Below are 19,851 nucleotides of genomic sequence, written 5' to 3'. Positions count from 1 at the left end.
TTCCTTCCTTCCCTCCTTCCTTCCCAGGTGAGCTCTGCCCAGGCAAACATTCCTGCCTCGGGAAAAGAAAACGCTCCGGTTAGCCAGCGAGGTGGTGTCTGCAGAAACCTAGAAAGAGGAATTGGGGCAGGGACGATTTGGCTGGGTTTCCCGAGAGCTGTCCAAAGTACTCTCCGGGAACTGAGCTCAGCCTTCCTTCTCCTTCACGCTTCCCAAGAACCTAGCCTGTAACCCAGGGGTGCCCCTGCCTGCCTCATTCCAGAAGAGCACGTTTTGGGACATAATCTAGTCCAGCTCCTTCAGCACATGCGTGAGGGAGATGAGGTCCAGAACAATCCAGAGTCAGGGCAGAGCGCCGGCCCCGCCGGCCGGAGAAGTTTCCGGTCCTGGTTCCTCCTGCACTTGTGGAGCGCTCCTGTTGGCTCTAGGTCCCAGCCCTCCCTGAGTAGCTCTGTGTGCTTTGACCAGCTGTGGAAATGCTCTGAGCCTCAGTGCATTCACCTGTAAAGTGAGGATGATAAACACAGAACTTAATTCAGAGGGCTGTTCTGAGGATCACCTTAGAAGGCACGTAGGAAGTGTCCTGTGAAGGTTAAACTCCCAACCTTGTTACAAGGTTCAGGATCAAGCATGCTTTCTGATTTGATGACCTATCGTGTCCCCCTCATTAAACACCCCTTGAGATTTTATATTTTAATGATCACGATTTCTATTCTTCAAGTATGGAGAGACACAGGGGGCCAAGTCCTTAGCTCAGGTCACAGGACTGCTCTGCCTAAGGGTAGCCAGCGCAGCCACTGCGACCTGGCAGAGAGAGGACTAAGTCTTGTGGAGCCCGGACGCAGCACCCGCTCTGGCCTTAGGACAGTGCTCCCACCCCGGAGAATTTTAGGGCGGAGCCCTTCGGGAGTGGGGACGTGGGGAGGTCAAATGCCTGGAGGGGGCGGTAGCACACGCAAGGTGAGGACTTCAGTCTGGCCTGGGTTTGGCAAAGGGCGGCTGCACCGTCTGGCGGGGAGAGCCGGGAGGCCCTAACGGCCAGCCGGACACCCGAGCACCAAGGAACTATTGCAGCGCCGGCAGCGTCTTCGGCTGCCCCTTCAGGCTGGGTCAGGGCCTCCCGAGAACCCGCGCAGAGCAGGAAAGCACAGGCTGCAGGTTCCTCTATGCGCCTCCGTGGCGCATTCACCGCCCAGACCTCCGAAAAGCAGTCCCAAACCACTGGGCAGGTGCTGCAGGAAGCGCTCGGGAGAGCAGCGGCTAGGCAGTCACCGTTCCCCAGTCTCTGTCCTCGGGCAGCGGCAGCCCGCGCGACGGAGGACCAGGGACGCGTGTGTGCGTGTGCTGGAAAGGCGGCCCTCCCCGCTGCCGCCGCAGCGCCAGCGCCTCCCCCTCCCCCGGCGCGCACAGCCCGTCCCCGTCCCCGGAGGCGGCTCGAGCCGCCGCTGAGCAGCCTCGCCTTCGCCTCCCGCGTTTCCTGCCGCCTGCCCTCCCCCGGCCGGGCTCCAGGAGCTGCCGCTGAGCAGCGCCCGGCGGGAGAGCGGCTCAGAGCGCGCACGGGGGCGGGCGGAGGCGGCCCGGTTCTAGGCGGCCGTGCGGGAGAGAGGCGCGCGAGGAGACGCCGGCCCCCCTCTCCGCGTTTGCTCGCTCGCTCCCCGCCTCCCGCACTCCGCTCGCTCCCACCCCTTCCCAGCGTGATTGATCCGTCACGGGCGCCGCCGCTGCCGCCGCGGCCGTTCTGAGCCAAGCCGGAGCCCGAGCCGGAGCCGGAGCCGGGGCCGGCGCCATTGCGCGGGCGCCGCGGGGAGAGCTTGGCGCGGGGCGGCGGGCCGGGCCAGGCCATGCGGGCCGAGTGAGCCGGCGCCCGCAGCCCGCGGCGCGGCATGGCTTCCCCGCGGAGCTTCGGGCAGCCCGGGCCGCCGCCGCCGCCGCCGCCGCCCGCGCGCCTGCTGTTGCTCCTGCTGCTGCCGCTGCTGCTCCCGCTGGTGCCCGGGGCCTGGGGCTGGGCTCGGGGTGCCCCCCGGCCTCCGCCCAGCAGCCCGCCGCTCTCCATCATGGGCCTCATGCCGCTCACCAAGGAGGTGGCCAAGGGCAGCATCGGGCGCGGCGTACTTCCCGCGGTGGAACTGGCCATCGAGCAGATCCGAAACGAGTCGCTCCTGCGCCCCTACTTCCTTGACCTGCGGCTCTACGACACCGAGGTGAGTGTCCGGCCACCCGCGCCGTCGGGGTTGTGGTGGGCAATGGAGGAGGGGAGTGTTGGACAGAGGCAAGCTTTGGTCCTTGGGCAGAGTCCTGACTGACGGGTCCGTGCCTGCCGAGAGCATCTCGAGCTGGTGCTCAAGCTCACCCCCGGAGTCTCACCAGGCTGGGCTCGCACAGCTGCTACCAACATTTGTCGAGCATCTCATTCCTCTGGGATTGTATGTGTGTATGTATGTGTTTGAGGTATAGAAGAAGACTAGGGTCTCCTTTAACCAGAGGAGTGGAGAAGGTGGCAACTGGACCCCCAAAAAGGCCTGCAGCGGTTGCCCCTGCCCAGGTCCCGCTGGTAGGGCTGTGGAGTGCCGGGTGGGAGGAACAGGCGCATTGACTGCAAACTGGGCCACCTTGGTTTGGAGAGGCCCCGGGCCTGCTCGCGGGCCCCCAGGAGAGCCGAGCCGCTCTCTGAGGTCCAGAGGGCTCAGGGACCCGAGAGGCCAGTGCGCGCAGCAGGGCTGGGTTCATGGTGCGCGCCAGCGGCTCGGGGTCCGCACAGCGCCGGCAGGCGTGGGGTCTCTGGCTCTGCAGCGCTGCTACCTGGATGTGGCCGGCGCTGCCTGTGGCCGGAGGAGACCCTCTCCGGTTAGTCGCTCAGAGTGTGCCCTGAGCAGGTCTCGCCCCGGATGCGCGGGGGTGTCCAGCTGCGCTGCTGCTGTTGGCGGGGCAGCTGCAGGCGCAGTTTCTCTGGGCGCAGACTTGAAGCACGGACTTGGAGCGCAGTAGCGGGCTTGCCCTCCCGGCCTCCTTCTCCGAGGGGAGCCGAAGAGCCGAGAGCTTCCCATCTCGAGCCCCCTCCTCACACCCTCGGTTTGGGTACCGATTGAAGCCCCAGCTCCGACCTTCACCAGCTAGGGGCCTGAGGTGCGCAGAGGGGGCTCGGAGGAGCGATTGCCGGCCGCGCGAGGTCGGGTTTGCGAGTTTTTCGGACTAAGGTTGCCCCTACGCTCCGGCCGCAGAGTCTGAGACGCGGCCTGAAGGGGGCAGTGATTTCCTGTGCAGTAAGCTCTGTTGGCGCCTCTTCCACCGCGCCAAGCCTGGCGGAGGCGCTGGGCTCGACTCTGGCTTCCCGGGGCTCTCCGGACACTTAAGCTAGAGCCCAGATGTTAAGACCCCGTGGGAGAGGAGGGTCGCGTTGCTACGCTGATCGTTCAGCAGGGGCTTTGCTTCCGTCTCTGTCTGGGCCTTTTTTAGTCCCTGGAGAAAGGGCAGAAATCTCTATTGCATCTCATTCCCGGTCATCCCCCCCTTCACGGATGAACCAGCCTGCTCTGTATTGTAAATAAAAGGTGAAGGAACGGGTGACAGTTGGTGGCGGGGCAAAGGCTGCTGCAAGCCAAGAGGCTTCCTCTGCTCGGGGAGGATGCAAGCTGGAGGGCTGTGCAGAGCGAACCCGGGCGTGGAATCATTTTTGAATGACATTCCCGACGCCCTCATCTTTGCCCTACCACTTCAAGTTCTCTGGGGGACTTGCCCTGCACACGTAAATGGAGAGGAGGATGCAGTTACTCCGGGGCACGTCTCCTCTGCACTGCTTCCCTGTTGCTGCCATGCATATTCTTTCCGAAAGGGACACGGGAGACCCAGTTCTTGGGAGACAAAAACATTTGTAGACAGGGCAGCTCTGCTTGCATCATCACCAAATATTGTCAGCTGCATAGTGTTTTCATCATCCATTTACCCCATCAGAAAGCTTCCCTGGAAGAGATTTCCCGTTCCCTTGCTTGTGGCAGTTAAAGGGATGGGTGCTTGGTTTCAGGGTGTTGGTCGAAGCTTTTAATTTTATTTTTTCAAGTGTGTCTTGATGACTTTCTGAGTGAGAGAGCCCAGAGGCAAGAGGATGAGGCCGGCGGAAGGCTCCTTGGTTGGTGGGACTATGTGCTAAGCATCAGGAAGGGGGACAGGGGGAGTATCAGCCTCATGCAAACAGGATGCACCTCTAGCTCTCTGAAGGGGCACGGAGCGTGGGCACTGGCGTGGGTTGGACCTGGGTGCCAGTGAGGAACAGGTTATCTTCTCCCTTGGTGACCTTGAGCGAGGTATCTAATCTCTCTAAGCCTGGAGCTCCACCGGGGAAGAAGCGGAGCTGTTCTCTACACTGGGCAGGCTGGTGAGGTGGCGCTTGAGGGAGATAACACGCTGGAGTGGAAAGCTTTGAGCCGGTGGGCTCAGAGGCCTGTGCTCTGTCTGGCGTGCTGTAAGCACTAAATAAATGTTTTCTGCCCTCCTTCCTTTGTTGTCCTTTGGCGTGGATTCACAAGTAAGACCTCGAGACGTCAGGTGTGATAAAATGGTCACAGCAAAAAAAAAGATTAAGACGGCTTATTTGTTTTTCTTGTTTTTGAAAGCTTGTAGAGAGTCACTGAAGTTACCACCAGAAAAAATCTGAATTCCGGCTTATGGTCAAATAATTATGTTATCTCCTGCCGGAGGTGTCACATTTGGAAGAATAGAGTGCCCAGGTGATATAATACCTAGTCTTTTTAAGTAGCCCGTCTTGAGAGTAGAGGTACTTTCTGTCTAAGTTGAAGTGAACGAAGGATCAGCCTGTGTGATTGCAGCAAAAGCTACAGTCCCCTGAAGGGTGTTGAGGGCCTGCATTGGAGCGTGCGGGGCCTGTTTTATTCAGCTGGGCTGTTGTTCTGGCTCACGTGTCCCTAATCACCTGCTGGCTGTGTCACTTGTTGAACACAAGATGGATGTGGCGAAGTGGTTTTGGCTTGTCGTTGCTGACATTTGCTGTCAGTCAGTGGCTGGAGACTGTGGGCGGCGGGGATGGACCTGTGTCCACACAGCCTCCAAGGAGATGGAGGTTTAGCAAGGAATGGATTAATCTGATCACTGGGACAGCTTATCTCAGTGAAGGAGCCTCCTGCCTGCATCTATCCATGTTTGTCCCTCTGCTGTAATTAGAATAGTGACAGAACTTCGAAAGCCCCATTCAGTGACTTGTGTTGGTAAAAATGAAACATCTCAACAGAGCATCTGCTAGTCAAGACCACTTTTCTCTGGTGTACCTCACATCACCTTAGCAAATACTTCTTTTTGTATTCCAAGGAAGCTTTGAATGTAAAAAACATAAGCAAGACGATAGGTAAAAGGAAGCATCAGAAACCCTATAGAAACAGAAATTACTGCACCAAGAACCTGAGTTAAGAGGCTCATTTCAGAGTATTAAATTTTAACTCGGAGCTTCCTGGCAGTCAAAGTAAGAAGGTAAACATCATGGATTACATTTTTCACATGTTTGATTAAAAGACTCTGAGGGACAGTATCTATCTTTTTTAAAAAAAAGTTTTGCAGGAGATTCAGAAATGTTCTTCACATGGTTGCTTCTCAATCTTGGTAACCACATTAATAAAATAAATTATAACCAAGAAATGAATTTTTTAATTGTTGGCTTTTTCACATTGGTTACTGCTCATTTTAGAAAATGGAAAATGATAGAGAAACATGAAGAAAAATAGAATTATCCACAATGCACCTGCACAAAGTAATCACATCTAAGAACTAGCATCATTCCCTTTCCGGTTGCCAGTGTTTACTATTTATGTACTTCTGTCCTTTTATATTTTGTTTCATTCAGCTAGCCTTATATCATGGGTATTTCTTCATGTCCTCAAATCCTCTTTGCAAAAATGACTTTTGTGGCTGTGTCCCATTCTGTTCTTTGGGTGCACAAGTATGAAATCATTCCCTTCATGTTGGATTTATGTTTCCCTGCTTGCTTACTTTTTAAAATTATCCTGCCATAAACTTAGGAAAAATTCAGGAGCCAAAGGAGCACATTCCAGGTGTGCACCTGCCTCTCAGGGAGTCTGCCCGGATGCAGGGTCCAGAGAAAACCTAGCAATTGGTGAGCACACCCTTTCCTTGAGTGGCTTTGCCAACTATCTGTTCTCTATTCACTGTGCTTTAGAAGGGACTCAAATGACTGTTGGATGGAAGCCGAGCTTTTCACGGAGGTCTGAGTACGGCTCAGCAGGCATTAACTGAGTGCCTACTGCAGCTGCCGGTGCTGCAGAAGGAAGTGAAACCCAGCCCCGGGCTCAGGAGAGGAGCTGTTGCGCAGGGGAGAACGGAGAAAGGCCGTATTCTTCTTTTCAGGGGCAGACGGTGATCGTGGTGATGGTTGCATAATTCTGGGAATATACTGAAAACCATAGAATCGTATATTTTAAAAGAATGAGTGTTACAATGTATGAATTAGAGTTCAATAGAACTGCTGGTAGAAATAAAAAGGTAGAAAATGGTCTCTTTTATTATCAAGCTCACATCTTACAGCCCCACTGCCCAGTCATGGCACCTTGTCCTCAGTAAGTATTGCTTAGGATTCTTGTTGCAAGTGACAGAAACCCGCCTTTAATTGGTTCAGATGACTGAAAAATCCCGGAGTAGACTGTGTGCAGGCATGGCTGAATCCAGGGAGGCAAATGACATCTTTAAAAAATCTCTCTCCATCTCTTAGGTCTGATTTCTTCTGTGTTTGGCTTCACTCGCAGGCAGGCTCTCTGCATGTGGCGGCAGAGATGGCCCTGAGCAGCTGCAAGTTTGTGCATTCCCAGTTTAGAAACTCCAGTAAGAGGGGTGTTTCTCTCCCAACTGTTTCAGCAAAAATCTCAGGATCTGTTCTCATTGGCTTGAATTGGGTCATATGTCCCTCCCTGAACCAATCACATGATGCTCATGGGCCTAGAACCTCTGCCGGCCTTTCGAGGAGGTGAAACCGACAGTTAACAGCAAACATGGTTAGGGATTAGATCATACAGTCTAGAGATGTAGGCATAGGCTTTAACTAGTCAGTGAATGTTTCATTTACTTCAGTTGCCACATATTTTATAGTCAAAGATTAAGAAAATATGTTAGTCACGTATAGTTAAAGATTATACAGTATGGTAGTCGTGCCCTAAAGGTCTGCCTATAAAGCAAGTTCTAGGAAAAATGTTTAAAAGTACACTTTGCTTGAACTAATAGAAAAATATGGCTAGCTAAGCACAAAGCAGTGATAGTTTAAACCAGCGATTTTCAACCGTTATGTCACAAAAAATGTAAAACATGCCAGTACCTGACTATTTAGTCAGGGGCACTGACCTCTTTTTCCTTAGATTGTCCAAAAAAAAAAAAAAAAGACAACAGCTACTCAACAATAGCTGTTTGGTGTGAATGAACCAAAATTATAGCTATTTTTTGTCAGATTGGCAAAAAAATATATTTTTGGTGTGCCACTGAATTTTAGTCATTAGTTTGTGTGTGCCATGAGATGAAAAATGTGAAAACCACTGGCTTAAGCAACAACAATAGTCAGGAGACATTTAGTTTCTGCCTTCCGTTTTAAAGATAGTGTCGCTGGTGCACAATCATGAAATATGTCACAGAACCTTGATTCTTCAGCCCGGTTAGATCCCCCGGGCGCAGGCACCAGACCAGGTGACATCAGCGACTGAATTAATCAGACCAAGGAGAACCCCTGGAGCTCTCACTGCAGTCAGTTTTGCCCATGACCCCAACCCTCAGCCTTTGCCTGTAAAAACGCTTGAATAAAAAGGATTGGGGAGTTTGGATTTTGAGCGCTGGCTCGCTGGTCTTCTGGTCTGGCGCCCGGCCAATATACTGCCTTAATTTCCCCACCGCAGAGCTAAGGGTTCAGTGTTGGGCTCTGCTTTGTGTCGGGTGGGCAGACCCTCTTCGGTCTGGTGACAGAGGGAGAGGGAGGCAAGGCCAGCCCCGCCCCGCGACACGGATACGGAGCGGAGAAAAGGCCATTCCCTGAAGGACGGACATCTGAAGCCATTCAAGGGGCGAGGACGTCAGGTGGGGCTCATCACAGATATCCACAAAGGCAGGCACTTGGGCAATGCCAAGTTCAATAATGAAACGAGAGGTACCAGGGGCATTAAGAGAAAGGAAGATCCTATCTAGGTCAGCAGTCTCCTAGATAGGAAGTAAAGACGGGTCTGGAAGATGAATGTAGTGTTGACACAGGGAGGTGGGGGCTCAGGGAAACGGGGACTGGATCTCAGGAAGGGCCCCCAGGATCACAGGCTAGCGGCAACAAAGTGCGAGGTGTGTTTGGGGAGCAGTGACTTGTGATGTTTTTACCTGAGTGCAGGGTTTGTGGAGGGAAAGGGAGCCTGGTGGTGGGTGTGGAAGGCCTTGAATGCCTTGTCAGGAAGGTTGGACTTTACTCTGGAGCTGTGAGGAGCCGAGGGAGGGGTTTGAACACCAGTGTGACATGATCAGGGCTGGGGGAATGTAGAGGCTGGATAGTAACGAGTGCGCCTGGAGACAGAGAAGCCCCAGGAAGCTCCTGTAGTCGTTGAAGAGACAGACACTGAGGCTGGAACAGAGATGGCGAGGCCGTGAGAGGATGTGGAGGTGAACGAGTGGCGCTGAGACCTGACAGGGCAGGAGGGGCAACAGAGAGGGAGCCGTGGGGGTGGGAGGGACCTGGCGGGCAAGGCGGTTGCTTGCAGTCACTGTAGGGGAATGAGGAGAGAGGGGCCTGGGCAGCTCCCACGCCAGAAGCTTCAGCTCCCCTAGCTCCCAGTGCCTGTTGCATGAGCTCCTTATGTCCCTGTTGGGTACCACTTACCTGCTTGGTGACCTTGGACAAGTCCCTTTGCCTCCCTTTCTTCATTTATAAAATAGATCTGATCTACTCACTGCCTTGTAAGGTGGGTGGGGAATGAATGAGACCACCCAAGTAAATCATCAAAGCAATGCCTGGTCCACTGTGAGTACTTGGTTCACGGCTACATTGTCACCATTATCGTCATTCCTGTGCTATATAGGGTTGGTTGTGCTGACCTCCCAGGGCTGTAATAAGGAGTAGACATAATGGACGTAGAACCTCAGAACACGATGTAAATGGAATGCAGCACTGTCCGTAATCCTGTTTCCCAAAACTGGTTGCTGAGAGGGATGTTGGAGAAGGAGGACTCGGACACGAGATCTTTATTAATGTGTATCTCCCAGCACATCGTCCGCTCTGCCATGCGGCGCGGCCATATTTGTCTCTCTCCCCCACTGGACTGGAGCCCCGAGAGGGCTGCGCCTGTCTGCTCCCCCAGGGTCTTCCGTGCAGTGGGCAGCAGCGAATGTTTGCTGAGCTGAGCTATGCATGAATAAATAAGAATCTGCTTTCTGAATTAGCATCCCATAAAATGAATGCTTTTTTTTTCCAGATCTCTTCCCTGGGTTCTCCACCTTCCCCACCCCTGTGACCCAAGGACTTAGGTGACCTCATGTATCAGGGTTAACTTGCCTTCCAGACCGTTGTTGCTTTCTGCATATTCCCACCAACAGCAGCGCCTCCGTTTCCCTAGTATGAGGGCAATGCCCTTGCCTTTGCCGGTCCCCATCCAGTTCCTCAGACCCAGGCAGATGCCCGTGGGGATGGTGGGTGGAACCAGCCCACGAGGGCCTGTTTAGTCCTCGGCATTGGGCTGACAGTGCAGGCTCTCTAACTTCCCTGTAAAGGAGTGCTCTCCGTGCGTTTGGCCTGCGCTCCTGTGGGCACAGAGCAACATCAGCTTCTTCTCCCAGAGATCTGAGATCTCAGCAGGGAGATGAGCAAGCCGGAAGTGCAAGAGAGCAGTGCAAACAGAGGTGCTCTCTGTTTGCGTGGACTGGGCTCTGCTGCGTTCACAAACAAATGCTGACACCTCTGCTTGCGTAACACAGTAAAGGGTACATATCGCTCACCCACAGGCGGTGTGTGTCAGAGTCCTCCTGGGTGGCTGCCCTCCAGGTGGGGACACGGCACCCAGGCTGTTTTGTGTTGGGACTCTCCTGCCTGTGGCTTCAGGAAGATGGGGGTATGGAGGAATGCATGGCGGAGGCACTCAGAATTTAGGACCGTCCTTTCTGGGAAGGAACACATATCATTCCCACATACATTGCATTGACCAGAAATGGTCGCTGCCAACCTAACCTCCAAGGAAGCGGCTGGGACATGCAGAAGAGCACGTGGGTACCATGGATGCTGGTCATTCTGGTCCTTCAGGAAGCAGATGCCAAGATGGGTTTAGAAGTGCAAGAGTCTTGGGGCTAATTCCTGTGAAAGAGGAGGCAGGGAGAGTCTCAGAGGAGGCGCCAATCTGACACCTCTGAAAGGTGAGGGGGAAGGAAGCAGAGTGGGGAGGGAAGAGTCTCAGATTGGGGTGCAGCTCGCAGAAAGTCGGGGCCAGCCCAGTGGGGTGCACTGGAGCAGAAATGGCCCATCTCAGGGTCCCCATATTGTACCACCACAGTGAGGCCCTCGAATGCCGGCCCACTTCCATCTTCAGCTGCCTGGGGAGCTTGTGCCCTGAGCTTCATTAAATGCGGCGACAGACCTTGAAGCTGCAGCTGAAGGCTGGTGGCTGGCTGCGCCCCTCCTGCAGGTTCTCTCTTCAAAGAAGAGCTGAGCGGCCCATCGAGGTGGCTGCCACAGACACTGCCTGTGTCTGCTCCTGCTGGAGCTGGACCCTAATGCTTCACGCTCAGGTTGGAAGAACTGTCTGCCGGGTTGCGCTCTAGGTTCTGGGATGAGTGACACACAGAACCTGCCCTTGAGGAGCTCACTGTCTAAACCAGTGGTCGAGACAGACAGCATTGCAGGTGGTGTGATCCAGCCCTGGAGGGGGACGGCAGAGCAGGCTGGGAGTGCACGCCCCTCCCTCCTGGAGGCGACTACTTGGCCATTCCCCATGTTGTTTGGGAGTGAAATGGGAGTGACTTCTTGTTGCTTACTTTTCCGGTTATTTCTTTTGGTTCTAGGAAGGCAAGAAAATTAAACAGCACACTTTGCCCAGTGTGCGTCACATTCATCTGCTCCTTTATTTTACTCTTTTTCTCTCTGCTTATGTGACGATGTGCAGTGAGGCTGGCAGGATGCCTTCCTCCGTGTACCTTTCTAGGAACGAGCAGGTGTGCCTGGCTGCGACCATGGGAGTGCGAACCCCATGTGGGGCCGGCGGTCTGGGTCCTGGTGTTAGGTTAGTTGCCGAGACCACGGGGAACTCTTCTCTCCTCTCTGTGAATCGTGGCATGAATTGAGCACCTGTGCTCTGCTCTGAGCACCAAGAGGGCAGGCTCTTGGTCTGTCCGGCTCCCTCGTGACTCCCCCAGGGACGAGCCCAGCGCAGAGCAGGAGCTCAATAAATACGTATTGAACAAACGAATAGACCCAAAAGCCTAGAACTTACTTGGCTCTTCTGTTCTAAGAGGATTTGTGGGTATAGTTTGAAGAAATTGAAGAAGTGCTTTGTCGGGTGAGCCATGTGGGGTGAGCTTCCTGCTTGCTCTTTTTTTTGTTCTTTGGTGCTTCGGGGACCCTGTTCTTGTGGGGTGCCAAGGAGAAAGGATACATGTCAGATGCTCCAGAAGAAGATTACTTGGGAGCTGGTGTGCGTCTCCTCTCCCCCGACAGGCGTGCCCAGCATCCTCCAAGGCACATGAAAGCCTAAGAAGGGTTTCATCACCTGGGAACTAGTGTGGTTACAGGAGATAGGTTTGTTGGGACATTCTCTAACCAGCAGTTGGTGGACATGAGCATCAGGTTCTGACATTCCACTTCCACTTCCACTTCCAGGGAGCGTGAGAGCCAGCAGAGGCGGGTCTGGGCTCTGGTCCTAGCAGAGATTATGGGAATAGGGCCAAGTCCTCAGCCTTGGTGAGCCGGGCAGTGTCGTGACAGGTCCGGGTGCAGTGAACGAAGAGGGGCCCTGGGATCCCGAGAACAGCCAGACTTACTCCTGCCTCCCTGCTCTTGGGCCGGAAGCTTCTGCTCTCTGCCCTTCCATGGTCATGGTCAGGACAGATTTAGGGACCGGGGAGACTCAGTCTGGGGGTGAACGTCTTCCTGATCTGGTTTTAGTTGGGACTTGAAGTCTAACAGATAATGAAGTTCATTAGAACAGTGTACAAAATGAGAATAAATTGATTGGGAGCTGGAGTTGAAGGGTCTGGGGATTCTTGCTCGAGTAGAGGGCAACCCTGTGACACCTTTGGGGGCTGATTAGAGCATTCTTTTGCTAATTTTCTACTTTTCCAGTTTTTCTTGACCCATCTACAGTCCTGGGAGGATAAAGTGTCATTGTCATCTAGAAAATTAGTGGCGGATCCAAAGTACCGAGTAAATGGATTCATCTGTCTTCATCAGCGCCCACGTCCCGCGGCTGCTGGCTGGAGCAGACCCCTTCTCCTGCCATTTGGCAAGGACGCCGTCAGTCACCGTTCCGATAGAATCTAGCCAGGGAAGGACCTCGCGGAGAGATCCATTACTGCCGCTCTCATGCCGCAGGGTCAGGAGGTGGAGGAGAGAGAACGGTATTTTTGTGCTCTGCTCACGATGCACTTGACTCGGTTCAGAGGGAGCTGATTCTGAAAGCAACAGCCACCCTCATTATCCTCACTGTACTGTCCAAACCGCTCTGTTCGTAGGACTGCCCATTCACCGGCGCTTCTCTGAGAACGCCCAGAGCTGTGTCGGGGTCCTGGTAGGGCCCTGGAAGGGCACCCCGGGACGTGGGTTCAGAGCCTTGCTCACACTCCCACCCAGCCCAGCTCAGAGGGCCCTGACTTTGGTGGAAGGAGAACCGACCCTCCCATCAGTCCACAAAGCATCCTTTGGGGCCTGGTGGGCCCTTCTGAGCTCCTTGCTGGACTCGGGGCATTCTAGAAATACTGGGAAACCCTTGGAGAACTTCTGGTTTTGTCATGCACCCAGGATGAGGGCACATTCAGTTGCAAATGTGTAGGGGAGGGAAAACAGAACATAACAACCACAGATCACCTTCATCCTGTGCTTAGCGGGTGTCTGTCTTGACGTCGGGTGCTTTGCCCCATCATCGCTCATTCAGTCCTCGCGACAGTCTGATGGGGCAGGTGCCGTCGCTGTCTGCGTTTTCCAGTCCAGGCTCAGAGAGGTGCAGAGACGCACTTAACACCACAACCACCAAGTCGAGAGCTGGGATGTTAAACTATCGGATGGTCGGGCTTGGATTTCCACGGCTCAGTCTCTGAGTGAAACAGCGTCGCATGGCCTTGCTCCCATGGAAGCAAGTGATCAGTTTTGTCAGTAGCTGATGCTTTTAAAAAATTTTGGCTGATTTCACCCAACTGCTTGCTTCTCCTTCTCATTCAGCCCTGTCGCCACCCATCTCCCTGTCTGCCCACGCAGCCACGCACAGCCAGCACGTGCTCTCGAGTCCCTGTGGCGTCTGTCTCTCTGCCCGGCTCACACAGATCCGCGCGCTGTGCCCTGTGTACCTGCAGAACACGTCACCTGGGGGAGTGTTCTCCCGGAGTGTCAGTGCCCGCGCCTAGGTGCGTCTCTCCCGTTAGACTCAGGTTATCTCAAGGGCAGCCGTGTTGCCTCTGTTATATGCATACCTGTAGCTGGGGCTTGCTAAGCACCTCCTCGGTGTCAGGCCTGGGGCTGGTGAGGGGCTTTGTAGAGGTGAGCCCAGACCAGCCGTGCTCTCAAAGGCACAGACCCTGGGGACCGTTGCCCTGCAGCCTGTGAAGTGTGATGGTGCAGCCTGTGAAGTGTGATGGTGCAGCCTGGGGCAGGGGCGGGGCTGTCCCCCGGGTGCAGAGGGCATGCAGGAACACCGACCCAGCACTCTGGTCTGGTGGCTTCCTCGCCGGATGACCTGCAGGGACTCACTGTTGTTCTGGGACCGTTCTGGGGACAACACTGTTGCCGGTGGCCTTGCGTGCCCTGTGGAGTCTGCCCGGCCGCTCCCCAGCGTCGGGTCTGAGTACTCTCCCCTGTCCCTCTGAGCTCAGAGACACGGGCCTTCTATTCCTTGGGCGAGGGTGCTTCCCGCCACACAGGGCCTTCGCACGAGCTATCCCCTGCCTGGAGGGCTTTTGCCACCTCTCCTCATCTTCAGATACCAGCTCAGGTGTGCTTTCTCTAGCCTCCCTGATCAGGAGAAACCCCTTCACATTTTCTCGGAGAACGTGAACCTTTCCTTCCAGGTGCTCATCAGAATTACAGTTTCACACTGTTCGATTGTTGGTCATCACAGGAGTTCCCGTGTTCCCCTAGGGACTGTGGACTCTGTGAGTACAAGAACGGGTCTGTCTTAGTTCACTGTAGTGCCCGGCACAGTTTCTAGCACATAGTAGGTGCTTAATAAATATTTACAGAAGGACCGGGTGGAGGAATGCTGAGGGGTTTGGAGGCTGATCTGGGTGTTTATGGGAGCTTGCTCCATGCTGTCCCATGTCCGCGCAGTGCCAGGGAGACAGCTGGGCCCCGTGGAACGAACGAGAATCACGTTTGGGACCAGACGGCTTGTGTGTGAGTGCGGGCAGTGTTCCCCCACCGAGCCGCAGTGTCCTCATCTGGGAACTGGGGAGGTTACTTTCCCAGAGGGTTATTTCGAAGATTGAGCTGGAACAGTCATGTGAAGAAGGGGGCGTAAGGAGCCACCCTGAGTAGGCACCCACCAAATCTCACTGCTCCTTCATTATAGTGCACATGGAAATGTAAAGTGCTGTGTGGTCACCTAGGAACCGGGTCTTGTTTAAGTGAGGGACTGTGTGCTTGAGGCCAACGGAGAAGGGGGTGACTGTGTCTGAGCTCGATGGAATGAGTTTTCTAAGTGAAGTGGTTGTTTCTAAGTCCCAACCATTTCCAGAAGAATCTTAGGTGCCCTGAGAGGTCAGTGGTGAGCCTTGGGACTCCGGGCTAGGCTTCTGTCCCAGTGAAGTCCTTGTAGCCCTGTGCCGTCGCTGCTGTCACTGCTGTTGCCCACCACCTCGGTGGCTGTGAGCTGGGTCCCACAAATGCACAGCATGTCGGTGAGCGAGGGAGCGGAGGCCTGCGTCCGAGCACCCAGCACGGCCCCTGGCGCATTGCGAGTGCTTAACAAATGCTTTTTGCATGCATGGTGCTCAACACAATGTGAAATGTAATGACTTTGGCTAAAATCACAACTGGGCTTCTAAATGGAGCAGAGGGAGAAGACATTGGAAGACGTTATCGGCCTCTGTGAGGAAAGACTGCTCCAGCTGGGTCCTGGATTTGAAGGCAAGAGAGAGACAGCCTGTGTGATAAGGACATTTCCCTTCAGGCCTCAGGGAAGCGTCTTTTAGCTTGGAGGGCAGGGTGGTTCCGTGGAAGGGGCTCTGCACTTGGCGTGGGTGACCTATCTCTGATACTCACTAGTGGATGACCTTGAACTAGGCATTTAACCTCCCTCCACGCCTTGGTTTTCTCATCTACAAAATGGGAATGAAATGCTGGCCCTACTTCTCCGTGGAGTTATTGTGGAGATCACTGAGGAGAGGTGTGGAGATGTTGGCGTGCTGCGGTTTTTTGACCCTCAAGGGTTGTCTTACAGACGCATCTAGAAAGAGATGTAGTTAACATGTCTTCCTCCCAACTATCAGAGGTCTTAGAAAGAAGGCCATCTGTCTTTGGCAGGTGTCAGGTGCAACACCATCCACAGCCATCCTCTCCAGTGAGGGCCCCAGGGCAGAAACCTAGGGGGGTGGGAGTGAGTGAGGCTGTCTGCTGTGAGTAGTGGGCAGGGGTCCAGACCAACGGGGGTGCCCAGCCCTCACATTGTAGGGGTTGGTAGGTTGAGGGTTGGGCAAAGGCGGGCACGCCAGCTCGAAATACGAAGTGCCCAGATGGGGCTGGTTCACAGCAGCCTAGGAGTCAGGGGCTGGGATGCCCACGTACCGCGCTAATGGTACTTACTGGTATTTTCTCCAAAAAGAGCTTTGGCTCTTCCTGAGCAGATGTGAAGTATTCAGTTGGGAATTCAGAATTCTGGACCAGGCAAGGTGAAGATGATGAGTTTGGCTTGGGAGGTTTGGGGACCCTGCTTGCCTCCTAGCTACCACATCCAGAAGAGCGCCCAGTCAGCCCCCAGGGGATGCTGGGATTTTAGACCATCCCACTGGCTTCGCCCTGGCTGCTGCTGCTGATCCTCTGCAAGCTGTGGCCCTGGCAGGCCCCAAGTCCAGCCTCGCGGCTCCACCGTGGAGAAAACAAAGTGACTGCTTCCTTTGAGCCCCTACTCTATACCGGGTACTATGCTGGGTACTTTCACACGTACACCCAAGAAAGCAGGGTGCAGTGGGAAAAGCTTGGTCTTCGAGCTAGAGGGGTCCAGGCACAGCTCTTGGCCCTCCTGGGTGACCTGGGGTGGGTGACTTCTCCTGGGGACTCCCGTCCCTGATGTGTAGCATGGAGGTTTGATAGCAAACAACCAGCCTCGTTTTGAGGACTAAATATAATTAAAGTGTGTGAATCTGGTGCCCAGTGGGTGTTCTGCAGATGCCACAGAGCAGGGAATGGGGTGCCCAGTGGGCACCCCCCACACTTCTGTTCTGGGAGGGGTGGGGCTGGACAATTGCAGAGCTGGCCTCTGAGAATTGCTGTGGGTTCTGGTTCCCGAGGGTGAGGACCTCCCCCGTGGTTGAGTCATCTGGACGGTTCTGTCCTTGCACACTTGTAAAGCCAGGAGCCTTGTAGTTCTGGAAGGTGGGTATCCCAGGCAGAAGGCCTGCTCTGGTCTGCTTCTGTATTCCGACCGCATTCTAGAAGCCCCTCGCTTCCTGTTAGGAAGCTTCAAGGTTGCTGGGGATGGGTGGTCCCATCCGAAAAACACAGGGACCTCTGGGAGGGAAAGGAATGACTCTGATTTCCTCCCTCTGGGGTTTGAAATTGTTAGAATGAGTCTGAGTACATGGCCCTGAGTGGGGCCTGCTGCAAGGAAGGACAAAAGAAATCCTAACAGAGTTTGGCGTGGGGGCCTGGAGCTCCGGGTGTCAAGGACAGGCTGCTCTGGAGATCGGAGCTAATGCAGGAATCCTCTGCTGGCCGGAGGGGGGTGGTCCTGGGCATGGCGACTGTGTGTATAAGTGCAAACCTTATACAGGTGCTTTAACGCTGAGAATTGTAATCCTCAGTTTCAATCTTGTCTCTTGACACAACTGGCCATCTCAGTGTCCACCATGGCGGCAGGGCAGAGCTGAAGGGAAGAGACTGGCACGGGGCCTGGTGCAGAGGCCGCGCTCAGGGACATCTCCAGGGGTGCTGGTGAGGAAGAGGCACCCACCCGCCAGCATAGTCCGCTGGGAGTCCGGGGAGCGCTGGGGCCCAGTGTGGCTGGGAGATGGCCTGAGCTGACCAGTCCCTCTCATCTTTGAACATTCAATGACGTGTGACCATATTTGTGCCCCAGTCTGGGAAAGTGAAAAGTGCAGTTGGTTCCTCACTTAGTTCCGATGATAACCTTATTTTAGTAGATCCTAGCACAATTAGATAATAAGGATTACAGGTTTCGTGCGGTGCTAGAGTTTACTATTTTTTCCAAATGTATCAGTAACACCTGGTGAGAGAGGAATGCTTCCAATAACGCCACTTAGAGATGGAGAAACTGAGGCACGGAGCGATGAGCCCAGGGTGCATCACAAAGCAGAGACTACTGAGTCAGCAGACTCGTAAGCTTAGTGCCCTGGGTACCACTCCCAGTGCCAGTCACACCCCAGTCTAGCCAGAGGGGGCTGTGGGCCTGGACTCCTGGCCGGGTGGACAGGGACCCAGCCAGAAGCCGGGGAGTCATCCCTCAGGGCTGTTCCCAAAAGCCCTTTGATTAAGCCCCGGAGAGGGTGGGATGGTTATAGATGGTGAGCTGTGTATGTAGATGCTCTCAGCTTCATGGGTGATAAAGGACTTCCCATTTCATCCTCCTGGACGCCTCAGGAAGGACTGCCAGAGGTGGCCGTCTGTGGGAGGGAGGCAGGTGCTCCAAGCAGCTGGAGGTCTGGACCAGTATCCATACTACAGGCCCCCTTCCAGCTGGCCACATGGGAGGGGCGGCCTCGTGCCGGGCATTGAGTTCCGTTCAGGAACGAGCACAGAGCACCTGCTTCATGCCAGGCCGTGGGCATCCGAACGTGACTTAGACGTGACCCCTGCCCTTAGGAGGTTCACAGGACAGTGTCTGCAACTCATAGGAAAGCACATGACCCTTGCAGGGTGCTTAAGAGTGAGCACTGACTGTGGAGCAGGGCTGCCTGGCAGCCACGTTATTTCCCAGGCCCTGGTGTTTTTCTCTGTACAATGGGGTGATGGTCATAGTAGCTGCTTCATAGGATAGTTACGCAAATTAAACCAGTTAAAATTTGCTGAAGACTTCATCCCCTGCCCGATACTTAGTAAGTGCCATTAAAGTGTTTGCCGAATAAAATGAATGGTAGGAGGCCAATTGAAATCTGCTCTTAGGGGAGCACAGTAAGGACTATAGGAGCATGAAGGGGAGGTGCTGACTTCTCACTGGGCGCAACCGGGGAGTGCTTTGCAGAGCAGGTGACCTTCTAGCTGACCTTGAAGAAGAAAGGTGGGAGATGTGGGAGGGCTCTGTGGGAGGAAGGAACTGCACTAGCACACGGAGGGCATAATGTTGAGCACTGTGTGGCAGGCACGTAGGTGACCGACTGCAAGATACGTGTGGAGAAGAAGCTGAAAGATCTGGAAAAAAATGGCTTTGAGCCTGCAGTGTCTGAAAATGTATTTTTAAAAATCAGTCAGTGCTTACGAGGGGCCTCCTGTAAGGTCCTGGCTCCTAGGACTTGCTGTTAGCAAAGAGGCTCCCTGTCCGTTAAAACTGGAGGAAAAACACCCTCGTTTCCTTGGGAGCTGGACAGGGTCACCTCCAGGGACATCACGAAGACTAGGGCACCGAGGAGAGAAGGTGGATCAGGAGGATGGGGAGTTATCTCGGCATCGCCACTTCCTGGGGTGTGCCTTTGGGCAAAGCCCCCAATCCACCAGCCTGCTTTTCCATCCGCACAGTTGGGACGTGGGCACCTGCCTGGCAGGGTGGCCTGAAGGCAGGGATGAGCAGACGTACCCCAGAAAGCCCCAGCCGGAGCTGCGCACGCCGCAGACGCCCGAGCACGTTTAGCGGGAGGAGGGCCCAGCCTTGGGTGACACAGCTGAGGTTCTGCAGTGGGTCTGCCCGGGGGCCACTCTGATGTCAACAAGTGAAAAATGGCCCAGGGTCTGAAGATGGCCAGGGAGTGACTTCAGAGCCTACTCCAAGTTGGGTCTGTAGATGGACAGGATAGTTGCCAGCAGCTTTACGTGTCTCTTAATGGCTTTCTTCATGAAGGGGAGCAGAGAGTAGCAGTGGTTCGTGCTGGAATACCTGCCGTAGAACCTCGGCAGCCAGAAGCCAGGTTGGCAGGCCCGGCCACCAGGTCCGAGGACGGAGGACTGGCGCTGATGTCCCCAGGCCTGCCTGTCAGGCGGAGGGGTGGCCAGTCTCGCAGCAGAGGCCTCCCGGTTTGGCATGGGGTGAGCCACAGACTGTGTTGGTCCTGGGGGACCTGTCTTGGAGCGTGGCGAGATATCTGGCAAGGATCAGGCATCCCCTCTCTCCCCTGAGACAGAAAGGCTCCTGGCGGGGGCCAGGGCACTGTCATTTTGGATTCCAGTGATGGAGCAGACCAGCTGGGGAGGATCACGCACGGTCTTGCTGCCCAGCTGGGGCACCGGACGGCTCTCCTTTTGAGATCGGCCACATCCCAGCCCTTTTCCCACCGGCCACAGCTCACGTCTCTGGGCAGGGACGGGGC

The 19,851-nt window shown here is 54.8% G+C and overlaps 1 protein-coding gene across 1 annotated transcript in view; it reads left to right on the top strand.

Annotated features, from left to right (window-relative positions):
• The first annotated feature begins 1,435 nt into the window (after positions 1-1,435).
• Positions 1,436-19,851, top strand: part of GABBR2 (gamma-aminobutyric acid type B receptor subunit 2) — a 330,068-nt gene continuing 311,652 nt past the window's right edge. The window contains exon 1 of the mRNA XM_028531783.2: positions 1,436-2,201. Coding sequence (XP_028387584.1) covers positions 1,884-2,201 — 318 coding nt within the window. The 5' untranslated portion in view covers positions 1,436-1,883. The remainder of the gene's footprint in view (positions 2,202-19,851) is intronic.

This window comes from Phyllostomus discolor, chromosome 3 (genome assembly GCF_004126475.2).
Source record: "Phyllostomus discolor isolate MPI-MPIP mPhyDis1 chromosome 3, mPhyDis1.pri.v3, whole genome shotgun sequence".
Classification (NCBI taxonomy): Eukaryota; Metazoa; Chordata; class Mammalia; order Chiroptera; family Phyllostomidae; genus Phyllostomus; species Phyllostomus discolor.
Note: the sequence above shows the minus strand (reverse complement) of the source record. Positions and strands in the feature narration are given on the sequence as shown.